At 44.9% G+C, this 12,604-nt stretch overlaps 1 protein-coding gene across 7 annotated transcripts in view; it reads right to left on the bottom strand.

The window, feature by feature from the left end:
* AAK1 (AP2 associated kinase 1) overlaps positions 1–12,084 on the bottom strand; it is a 184,253-nt gene extending 172,169 nt beyond the window's left edge. Inside the window, exons 1-2 of one of the 7 annotated variants that reach the window (XM_058429163.1) lie at positions 11,766–12,084; positions 11,078–11,465 (exon numbers count right to left, since the gene is read on the bottom strand). In XM_058429163.1, the coding sequence (XP_058285146.1) occupies positions 11,078–11,240 (163 nt within the window). In that variant the 5' untranslated portion in view covers positions 11,241–11,465; positions 11,766–12,084. The remainder of the gene's footprint in view (positions 1–11,077; positions 11,466–11,765) is intronic. The other 6 variants (XM_058429165.1, XM_058429161.1, XM_058429164.1 and 3 more) reach the window with 6 other exon arrangements.
* Between the last annotated feature and the right edge of the window lie 520 nt (positions 12,085–12,604).

Genomic DNA, 12,604 nt, shown 5'->3' with positions numbered 1-12,604 from the left:
AACACAGAGCCCAAGGAGAAAACTGACCAGCTCAAACTGATTCACCCACAGCAGACCTCAAACGAAACTTCACATTTCAGGAACTTGTCCTCTGCCAAGGTGGGAGTCTCCTCCAAAAGGAATCCTCTTTCCTAAGAATTACTTGTGACTCAACTGAAGTGGGATTGTTTTAAGGGTGCAGTGGCTCACACCTATAATTCCAGCACTTTGGGACGCTGAGGCAGGTGGATTGCTTGGGCCCAGGGGTTCAAGACCAGCCTGGACAACATGGCAAAACTCTGCCTCTACAAAAAATACAAAGATTAGCCAGGTGTGGTGGTACGCACCTGTGGTCCCAGCTATTCAGGAAGCTGAGATGGGAGGATCGCTTGAGCCCGGGAGGCGGAGGTTGCAGGGAGCTGAGATTACCCCACTGGGTGACAAAGTGAGACCCTGTCTCAAAAATAAATAAAGTATACATAATAGGCTAAATAATAAAGATAATAGATCAATAATAATAAAAACAATAAAGGAAGGAGAAAGGAGGTATAAAATGCTACAGCCAGTATCACCTTACAAGCTAATAGTTCATCATTCCTGAGTGATTAAATTCATAGCAAATGAAAAGGCTTTTTTGCTTTGGGTATAAACACAGAACATCTGAATTATTTATATAGGCCATTTTCTTCCTCAAAAAAGACCAAAAATATTGCAATACTTGCTTCAACTTTACCAACAGAAGACCAAAACATATACAAACATGCTGAACTAGACATGTTCTCTAAAACAGGCAATTTTGCCCCCCAGGTGACATTTAGCAATGTCGAGACATTTTTCATTGCCACAGTAGGCTGTGTATGTATTATATAATTCTGGCATCTAGTGGGTAGAGGCCAAGGATACTGCTAAAGATCCCATAGTGCACAAGACAGCCCTCCACAACAAACAGTTACCTAGACCAAAATATTAGTAGTGCCAAGGTAGCACAAATGACTGTTGACCAATGTGGGAAGAGACAGGAATTGGGAGTTGCTCAGAAGGGTCTAATTGGTGGTGTGACTTTAGGCAAATCACCTAATTTTTAAATTTGTTTTCTTAGAATCAATGAACTAGTGCCGGGCACGATGGCTGGCACCTGTAATCCCAACACTTTGGGAGACTGAGGCAGGCGGATCACGAGGTCAGGAGATCGAGACCATCCTGGCTAACACAGTGAAAGCCCGTCTCTACTAAAAATACAAAAAAAAAAAAAAAAAAATTAGCCGGGCATGGTGGCAGGCGCCTGTAGTCCCAGCTACTCAGCCAACAGGCAGGAGAATGGCATGAACCCGGGAGGTGGAGCTTGCAGTGAGCGGAGATCGCGCCACCGCACTCCAGCCTGGGCAACAGAGCGAGACTCTGTTTCTAAAAAAAAGAAAAAAAGAAAAAAAGAGGCCCCAAGAAAAAAGAGAAAGAAAAAAGGCAAAAAGAGGTCCCAGAAAGCAGCAGTCCCTTCCATTGCTGACATCAAGAAGTCAGCAGTGCTGGGCATGGTGGCTCACGCCTGTAATCCCAGCACTTTGGGAGGCCAAGGCGGGTAGATCATGAGGTCAGGAGATCGAGACCATCCTGATCAACATGGTGAAACCCCATCTCTACTAAAAACACAAAAATTAGCTGGGCATGGTGGCACGTGCCTATAGTACCAGCTACTCGGGAGACTGAGGCAGGAGAATCTCTTGAACCCAGGAGGCAGAGGTTGCAGTGAGCCAAGATCGCACCACTGCACTCCAGCCTGGTGACAGAACGAGATGCTGTCTCAAAAAAAAAAAAGATATCAGTAGTCTGCAGCCCAGAAGAGGGCCCTGACTAGAACCTGACCATCCTGGTACTCTTATCTTGGACTTCATAGCCTCCAGAACTGCGGGAAATAAATTTCTATTGTTTATAGGTTACCTAGTTTCTGATATTTTGTTACAGCAGCCCAGAGAAACTAAGCCAGTGAGCAACCCTCAAATGCTATGGAAGTATTATCTAACTTGAAAAGCTCATAGGGAGATTCAGCAGGGAAGGGTTGGTTATTAAAGGTCAACAATGTTATGAGAGGGCCGGGCACAGTGGCTCATGCCTGTAATCCCACCACTTTGGGGGGCTGAGGCAGGTGGATCACTTGAGGTCAGCAGTTCAAGACCAGCCTGGCTAACATGGTGAAACCCCGTCTCTACTAAAAATACAAAAATTAGCTGGGTGTGGTGGCACATGCCTGTAGTTCCAGCTACTCAAGAGGCTGAGGCAGGAGAATTGCTTAAACCTGAGGGGCAGAGGTTGCAGTGAGCCAAGATTGCGCCACTGCACTCTAGCCTGGGCGACAGCAAGACTCTGTCTGAAAAATATATATATAAAAAGAATGTTATGAGAAATGTTATGAGAAAAGATACTGATGATCCTTCGTACAAGGAAGAATTTTAAGGAAGAATCCTATACTTGTAGCTAGGAGCCTTGGATTCAAGTTCATTCACTGCTACTTCTTGCCAATATGACTTTGAAGAAGTCATTCAACCAATGTCAGCCACTGCTTCCTCATCTGTACAGCTGGAGTAATAACCATGCTTTCTACCTCTGCAGGGATGACACAATCACAAAATGAGAGGATGTAGATATAAGGCTATTTCGCATAAGAGCAGCTTGTCCTGCCAGTGAAGGAGGCAGCAAGGTTTTACTAAGCATCTCATATGTTCTCTGTCTGAGATGCTATGGCAAGCAGAGAAGTAATGGAAGACTCGGCTCCTGCCCTGCTAGTTGGCATAATACGACCAACACACAAGAAACAAGTGAACCCCACAAGGCAATTACATATCCCTTGCAGTGATGGGGTCTGTGGTGTAGTCTCTAAGCTCTGGGTTTGAGGGAAGGAGATCAGAGAGGACTGCAATGGTTATGCAAGATTTCGTGAAGACAGACTATTCTTAACTGAGTCTTTTCTCTGTAACCTCACCTTCATGGAACCTTGTTGCATCTAGTTCACCATCTTTACCTATGTTCTAGTCTTCTCTTAGTAAAGTTAAAGTAAGTATTGTAATATTTTTGGTTTTTGAGGAACAAAAAATGGTACAGAACCACTGCTCTAGACCACAATGGTCTCAAAACATAGTGTTCGAGATGATAATGCACTGGGGTAGACAAAGAAAATAAAAGATCCTCTATTTTTATTTATTTTCATTTTAAAAAGAAAGATTTTCCAAGTAAAAAGGCAACCCACAGAATGTGAGAAAATATCTGCAAATCATATATCTGATAAGGAATTGATGCCCAGAATATACAGAGAACTCCTAAAATAACAACCCAACTCAAAAATGGGCAAAGGACTTAAATAGACATTTTCCAAAGAAGATATACAAATGGCTAATAAACACATGACAAGATGCTTGACATCACAAATTACTAGGGAAATACAAATCAAAAGTATAAGAAGATACCACCTCACATCCATTAGGATAGCTACTGTCACAAAACAGAAAACAAGTGTCAGTAAGAATGAGGAATAACTGGAACCCTTGTGCACTGTAGATGGGAATGAAAAATGGGTACAGCCGCTGTGGAAAACAATATGGCAATTCCTGAAAAAATTAAAAATAGGATTACCATATGATCTAGCAATTGCATTTCTGAGTATATACCCTAAAGAACTGAATGCAGGGTCTTGAAGAGATATTTGTACACCCATGTTCATAACTGTAGCAACATTATTCACAATAGCTAATAGGTGGAAGCAACCCAGTGTCCACTGATGGATGATACATGTGGCATATATATACAATGGCATATTCCTGAACCTTAAACAGGAAGGAAATTCTGACACATGGTACAAAACAAATGAACCTTGAGGACATTATGCTAAGTGAAATAAGCCAGTGACAAAAGGCCGAATACAGTAATATTCCACTTAGATGAGGAACTGGACGTAGTAAAAATCATAGAGACAGTAAGTGGAGTGCTGGTTGCCAGAGGCTAGAGAGAGATGCGAATGAGAGTTGTCGTTTAATAGGTACAACTGCAGTTTTACATGATGAAAAGAGTTATGGGAATGGATGGTGGTGATGGTTGCACATTATGAATACATTTAACACCTAGACGTACATTTAAAAATGATTAAGATAGTAAATTTTAGGTTATGTGTATTTTACATTTAAACATTTAGAAAAAATAAGATTTTGTCCTTGTTAATATATAACATATGGCCCAACACTAGCACTTCCATTCAGTCCATGTTCAGTCACATGTCTACTATTGAGGGCTGATGGGGTGACATCTTTACAGCACACTGAGATATACTATAGTTCATGGATTGACTGATTACATTGTTTTAAATTAATTAATCCTCACAAAACAAACTAGAGGCTTAAAAAGATTTCTACTAAAAAAAAAACTCTTGGATTAAAGATAATACAATCAAAAATGAACAAGAGAATGGCAGAGCTGTCATATCTACTCCTGGCATACGCTTCATGCATAGTCACACTGCAATGTAGACACAATCACAATTGAATAAGTTAACCAAAATCTTGTTGAGATTATTTAAAATATAGATTTGCATCCACTATCATTTATGATGAACTTCATCCTAAGTATATAATGTGACTTCAGATATTAGCTAATGATAGCAGGACATGAATATAACTTACAAATAAACAAGCACACATACATGAAGATATGGCATGTTTTTTAACTAGAGCACTATTCTATCCAAAAAGTTTAGAGACTACTGCTCTAGACCAAACTGCCAGAACTTGTGATGATGAAATATATCTCACCTGTGCTGTCTAAAACTGTAAGCACTAGCCACATGTGACTATTAAGCAATTGAAATGTGGCTAGTGCATCTGATGAACTGCTATTTTAGATAATTTATTTTTTTCTTTCTTTTTTTTTTTTTTTTTTTTTGAGATGGAGACTCAGTCTGTCACCCAGGCTGGAGTACAGTGGCAGGATCAGGATCTCGGCTCGCTGCAACCTCTGCCTCCCGGATTCAAGCGATTCTCCTGCCTTAGCCTCCCTAGTAGCTGGAATTACAGGCGCCCACCACCACGCCCGGCTGATTTTTGTGTGTTTAGTAGAGACAAGGTTTCTACTAAAAACCTAGTCTAGTTGGCCAGGCTAGTCTCGAACTCCTGACCTCAGGTGATCCACCTGCCTGGTTCCTCCCAAAGTGTTGGGATTACAGGCATGAGCCACTGCACCCGGCCTATTTTAGATAATTTAAATAGCCATTGTGGTTCGTGGGCTACTTTATTGAACAGCACAGCCCTGGGCCACTAGTAGCTTATCGCTATCTCAAAACATACAGCTCCCCAGTAAGCAGTTATTTTTCTGCTTCTGTGTCTTTAGCCATGTTATTCTCTCTGCCTAGAATGTTCTTCTACCTTGTCCATCTAGCAATAAGTTCTCATTTTTGAAGACACACCTCAAATGTCACCTTTCTTTAGCTTTCCCTGACTACTCCCCAACCCACAAAATTGTTGCCTTGGGTCTGTTCCGCAGCCCTTTTACATGACTCCAGCACAGCACCTGCAGCTATTTGCTCACATATCTGAAATCCTATGACTGTGAAGTCCTCAAGGCACAGCCATGTCTCATTTATCTCTGCATGATGCCTGGCACATAGTGAATGCTCAGTAACATTTACTGAATAAGGCAGTGAATGAACTGACAAACCTTGATCTCCCAATTCATAATGCAGTGTTCTTTCCACCACACCAAAATATGGCTCCATAAAATAGACCGGAGGCGAGTCTCTGCTAGCTCACAGTGCTAGATGCTACTTTAATAGACAATACGTTTCTATTATTATCATTTTTTTCTCTTTCAGATGCGGATGTCACAGTTACCTGGTAAGTAGGCTCAGAAGGCATGCATCCTTCAAAGGGTGCAAGATGAAGGTGGTACTAGTCCCCTTTCCAAAGCGTCAACATTCAAATATTGCAAGTTAAAATGACGGCTCTGATGCAGTAATATTTTTTGTGTGTTTCGTTAATATTTATCAAACTTTTCTTGTATACGCTACATGGCGTTTTAGCTATCAGGGTGCAAGTGTATGTCTCCTCTCATACCCTCCCACTCAAAAGTCACGTGAAACTGCTGCTCTCTCTTCATCATTATTTCTTATTAAATGAGCTTTACTTTGTTAGAAAGACTGAAAGAAAGAGTTTGACCATGGCAATTGCTTATTCTGGACTTCATTTCTGAATTCTAGATTTGGCTATATTTAGCAAAGCTACAACCGTCATCATGCCCAAAGCCAGGAAGAAGACACCATTCACAAACCACCCCCTGAAAATCTGCAGTTGTCTCTAAAAAACCAGACTTCCCAGCAGGCAAAGACATCTGAAGTGGGAGGGATCAAATTGGTGTTTGCGTCAAGAGAAGATCTCAGGTGCTTATAACTAAATCTCTCTGCCTGGCACTCAAGGTTCTCCATAAAATTAGTCCTTCCTTTTCTCTCCAATGTACCTTCTGCTCTGGTCAAACATCTTCAATATCTCCCCTGTTCACACCTTTCGGTAACACTGGTCATTTCCCTTCCCTGCCTGCTTCTGCTTGAGCTTCTAGCCTCTTATCAAACGTTCTGGGACCACTCTTTCCCCAGACACACGCTGCTCCCTTTCCCCACAATTGGCACGGGGCTGAGGCACAGGAGGGGAGCCATGCATTCTTGGTACCTATTCATCAGTCATTCAAAAGGCCCAGGGCCACTGAAGAAAGTGAGCATCAAGCACCTCCAGGGAGCAACTTAAAGAATTTCATTCTACCACTCCGTGTCCTCTGTCCTTCTTTCCTTGATTCTGGGGAGGGAATGTGTACTGACGAAAATGGTAACACTAAACTAGTCAGTATTCTCAAAATTTATCATGCTGTTTCACCACTTTGCCTATGCTATTCTCTCAGCCTGAGAAGCCCTGGGTAACCCCCATCTGGAACATCTGCTGGGCAATTTCTATTCCTGTTTAAACTTCATGTCACCTACGAACTCTCACCCCCAGGCTCTTTATCATACCATCTTTTACCATCTAAGGTATGTATGTCAAAGGCCACGCTTAAGTGCTGGACACTTATCTCAGGTGTTGAGCTCTGTTAAGAGTCAGGCCTGTGTCTCATCCATCTTAGGATCTCTGGAACCTAATACAGTGCCTGCCACAAAGAGGCATGTACGTGTATCATATTGATACCACCAACACATTAGAATTATGTGCCTTTAATGGAGTTTTTGGTGATTTCACACACATTTTTAAGCCTTCCTAGTTTGCTCTGTAGGTAGGAGAAATTATCAAAGTTTACTGATGTGGACATTTGGTACTTCTCATCAGCCTTGGACCTGGATTCCTTGAATATAAATTAGAAAGCTGCTCTGAGGAGCCATCTAGTCCACCTTATAGTTCCGGAATGTTGTCTTCAACACAGTAATAAATAAATAAACATTTATTGCTTAAAGCTTAGATATAAGTCCTCGTATCGCTAAGGAAGTATAATAAAAGCACAGCTTCTCAATCCTTCTTTGAACATTGCTCCAATTTTCCCATTGAGCTCATTCTGGAAGCTTAAACCAAATCTTCCCTTGATATCATATGCCCATTAACTTAGACATGATTTAGCTTCTCATCATGGCATCTTTGCTGAGAAAGCTAGAAAGAAAATATTCTCCCTGGCACCCAGCCTAGAAATAGCCATATTCTTCTAAACCCATAATTTAAAGCCTTCACTTCCCCCAAACAGCCCCTGATGGACTAGTTAGTGAAACCAGGCCAGGAAGGCTGATGCTACCAGGGGAGGTATGGCAGTGCGACATCTTTTTGTCTTACCCAGCACCTGCTCCTTGGGGTTCTTGCAATTCCTCATGAAAAAGAACAGACCAATACCCACGCTAGAGAAAAAAGAGATCATCAGTGGAACGTGGTGGTAATCTGGTCTGTGTTTTGAAGCCTCTCACACCACTCCTCCCTAAACTGCCTGGCCACTGCTCTGGGCACGCAGAGTACAACTCCCGTGGTCCTTAAACAACTCTGGCTGGAACTGTAGGTAAGTCAGCACTTGGGGACTCACAGAGAAGAGAGTCCAGGGAAGGAGCATGGCTACCCAAAACGTCTGTTAAGCCTTTAAAGAGCTGGTGAGGACTCTGCAAAGAACATCTGGCTCTGTCCCCTAACAATGGGGGAAAGGAATTGCTTCAGATTGCTGCAGCTCAACTAGCTTTCACATTGCTCCCACTCCCCTTTAACACACACACACACACACACACACACACACACACACTCTCTCTCTCTCTCTCTCTCTCCCCCCACATATATACATATGATGTATAACGTTGCTGGTAAGTAATGGCTCCCATTTACTGAACACCTGAAAATGTTAATTACATATATTGCCTCATTTAATCTTCATGACCAGCCCATTAAGCAGTGGTTCTCAAACTTGACTTTGCATCAGAATCTCTCCAGGAACTTATTAAGCCCCACACCCACAGCCTACGTAGTGAGGCCTGAGAATCTCCATTTCCAACAAGCTCGCAGGTGGTAAGTATGCCCCACTTTGAGAACCACTGCCACAGGGAAACAGAGATTCAAGAGTGGTTTGGAACGTCTTGCCTACAGTTCCACAGCTAGTAAAGAACAGATCCAGAACTTGAACCTAGATCTGTCTGACTCTATAGACAGTGCTGGTAACCATGCTACTGTATGTCTCATCTTCCCAAATTCATTGGCAGATCCTTAAAGGCAGATGTCAATCACACTTAGACCTCCCTCATCCATCTCAGAACTTCATAGGGTCTTTGGACTTGGTAGGTGCTACATAAATACTTTGTATACTGGCTCCTACATATCTACATACTTCTAAGAGCCACAAATTCAAACTCAACTTAAGCCAAAGAACACAAAAAGGGCACATAGCCAGACCCAGTTTTACATGACATTCTCTCTTGCTACTCTGTCTTTGCCCATGGTGCCACCACACTAACTCCTACTCACTCTTCAGTCACTTCCTTCAGAAAATGATCTTGGGCTCCCTAAAATTGGGGGCCACTGCATCCTAAGTTTATCTCTATGATGGCATTTATCAATCCACTATAACTGGCTATTTTCCATCTCTTAAAGCAGTTGGTAAAGGCGAGCATCTAGTTTAACAGCATACCCCCAGAGCCTGGCACAGCACCTGGCACTTGACAGGCAACTCCATAAACTGTTGAATGAATAAATGCAGAGCTGCAAGTCCTAAATTCTGCGTAAAAATATCACAATACATGATGCGCAGTTCTCAAAGATGAATTCCAGAGAAGAGGAAGGCAGCCTAGGTAACAAAGACCAATTTTGCCTTTTCTCTTCCCTATCACTCTTCTCACACTTGGAGAACATGCACCACTTAGGGCAGTATCATCTGTGATGAGACAACATCCTAGGTGAACAAAATGCTCGTGGGCTATAAGGTCAGCAGAGGCCATTCACAGGGGAAGAAAGTGCTCTGTGCCTCTTCGTTTCTCCTGATTTCTCTCTGACACACTCTCCTTTTCACCGTTTCTCCATCCCACTGCAGTTAAGGGCTTTGGCACAGGGATGAAAGAGACAGATCAGACTCAAGGGTGCGGATCTGGCAGCGGGCACAGAAGCATCTCTCAGCCTGCACCAAAGTCCACAGGAAAGATCCAAGGGGACAGTGACTCAGGCCCCGGATAAAGCGCAGCTAGAACAGTACTGAGATTGGAAGAGCAATAATTTCACACGGACATTAACTGTCAGAGATCTTTTTTTAAAAATCGTGTTTTTAAAGTACAGGCTTCAACTCTATTCCCAGAAAACTGGGCCCTGCTGAATCCAGTGCTTACACAAGCTGAGAGCCAAACACAGCTTCTTCCTCTTCCAAACCCACCCACCAGCCCGCAACACCCACCATGGTAAGCATTTCCCAGGCCCAGGTCAGGACTCTTGCTTCAACTTTAGCTTGCAAATGGCCCCTTTTTAAAGAGGCCTCTTAGCTGTCTCTCTTCCCTCACTAATAAAACTGTTCCTTACCACCACCATGTTGCAATAAGAGAGACCTCTCCCTTCTTCCAACCCCTCTCGGTCTATAACACAACCTACAGCAGGTCAGCCCCATCCAATTAGTCTGAATTGCTTCATGCCAAGGAAATTGCTGTTTTTATTAAAAATAAAAGCACACTAGGCAGGCGATGGGCTGTGAAAAGTATGAGTCTGGCATAATTATGAAGGTCGAGGTTAAGGTTACCAAAAGAGACATGCAAAGATTTCCCGAAAGCCTGGGGGAATAAAGATGTATATCTACGTTGAGTATAGACACACAGATGAAACACAGAGGGAATTTACGCAGCAGATCTAAATAACATCCTCTCTGATAGCGAAAAAACAAAATCAGAGCCACTCTCAAGTAATTTTTCTTTTGATTAAAAAAACAAAAAACAAAACCTAAAGCGAGAAGGAAGAGGGGCCTACTAGACTGAGTTCAAAATAACCACATTTGTTTTATGTAATTTCTGTTATCTTTGCTATATCCTGGGGACCTGATTACAGTTGGGTCAGGAAACAAACCTACTAGTGAAATCCACCAAGAGCCTTGGCCCTTGGAAAAACACGTTCACGTTCTCCGAAAATCCTCTCTTCCTTCCAATGCCTGCTCATGGAAGTGGGAAAGTTGGGTAGAAGAAGGAGAAACCCCTCTCTTCTTAAAAGTCCCCCCATCCCCACCCTTCAGCCTTCACATCAAGATTTTAAGTTTTAGGAGGATGACAAGCCCATCACCCTGCCTTTGGCATAAAGCTTTACACTTTCACACCTACGTTTTCTTGTGTGATCCTCAAAATTTGGCTTCTCAATATTAAAAAAAAAAAATAAAAGGCCACTAACGTAAACAATTTTGGCAACCTCCCCACACCCCCGTAAGCCCAGTCACTTTCAAATCTCAATTTTAAATCTCTCAAGGACAATGACTCACAGGGCAAGAGAAGGGGGAAGGGAGGGTCAACTGGTCAAAGCCCATTCATACATGCAACAACTAGAAACCACAGTATTGCCGCATCAGCACAAGATTTTAATTTACGGCGCATTGAGCCCCACCGTACCTTCTGCCAACACCTCGTCCACTGTGACCTGCTGTCGCCCGATGCCAAAGACTCTTCCGATGTAGCCACTGCCCAGGCCCGAGGTGCTGCCCCCTCCTCCGCTGGAGCCGGAACCCAGGCCAGAGCCGCCCTGCTCTCGCCGGGAGTCGAAAAACTTCTTCATCTTGCGAATAGGGAGCAGCAAAGCAAAATACCGACGGTTTCTAGATTTTTTTTTTTTTTTTTTAAGAAAAGAGATCCAAGGATTTCTTCTCGGATTTCACCTCGGAGAGGAGCCACCCGAATCCGGCCGTGGGGGTGGGGGCTGAGGGAGGATGCCTATAGGAATATGCGTGTCAATCGCGCGGCGGGTCCCCTCCTCCAGAAAGCGATTCGTGTAAGTTTAAACCTGTGATGACAGAGGAAGAAAGAGAGGATGAATCAGTAACACACTTAAAAATTCAACCGCTGAGTCCTAGGGGGAGCAAAAGCCATCATCCTGGGGAAACGCTTCATGTATTTTCCTGGAGAGAAAAACCCTGGGGCTGAAAACGCGACCCCGGCCCCAGAACCCGGGACCCCCGAGCCCGTAGCTCGGAGAAAGGAGGGATCCGAGCTGCTCGGGCAGCGCCGACCCTCCCGGGCACTGCCTCCCTCTCCTCCCTGGTCTCCCCGCCGCCCCTCGAGGCGGCATCCTGGCGGCACCCACTTGAGACGGCTCGGCAGCCGGCGCCCTGCTACCAGCCCCGCGACATTGTCACGGCCGCCGGGCCGGCCTGCGACGCAGAGAGGAGGCGGCGCTGCAGCGAGAGCCGGGGCCGCGCTCGGCTCCCGCCAGCTGATCCCGGGAGCGCCGGGCGGAGACTGACCCGCCGCCCCTCCCCCGCGCGCGCTCCCGCCCGGCTCCATCCACCCAACCAGGAAGTGAACCGCCGCCGGAAGTGCCCCAAGGGGCGGTGCGGCAAGGGACCGGGGCTTCTCCTGCAACCGCCGCTCTGTCGCCACGGATGGGAAGGAGTCGACCGCGAGAAAAGGACCGGGCGAAGAGGGTCTCAGTGCAGACAGAGTTCTGGAAAAGACTGTTGATATCACCCGAGCCGCAGGGCAAGCTGGGAAAGGTAGTGCGGCGCAGTCCGGCTGCTGGACTACAAATCCCAGCATGCTCCTGGAGGAGCGGGCGAGGCGGCAGCCGTGGCCTCCACGGCCTCGACGGAGATTTGTGGGGTGGCGCGTTTGTGGGGACTCGGCAATTTAAACACATCCCGTGAAGAAACTGCCAACGACTAAGTTCCCCCCTGGCGTATATTCCACCCTTCTGGAGCCATCTTATTTGCGGCCTGGCCTCCTGGCACAAGGGATTCTGGAGGTTGTGGTTTCCGAACGGATCGAGACTGACACCTGAAGGACGCGGCTTAACCGCTTAGCCCCTAGCGGGTCCTGTGGGTTTCCCGACGTTTCCTGGGCTGAAATGGAAGCGAGAGGTGATCGGGAACATTGTGCTGGCAGTTGGATCCGGCTGCACCGAGCTCCAGCCTTAAAATAAGTAAA

This window comes from Hylobates moloch, unplaced genomic scaffold (genome assembly GCF_009828535.3).
Source record: "Hylobates moloch isolate HMO894 unplaced genomic scaffold, HMol_V3 SCAFFOLD_15, whole genome shotgun sequence".
NCBI lineage: Eukaryota > Metazoa > Chordata > Mammalia > Primates > Hylobatidae > Hylobates > Hylobates moloch.
The sequence above is the reverse complement of the archived record's forward strand: the minus strand, read 5'-3'. Positions and strand labels throughout refer to the sequence as shown.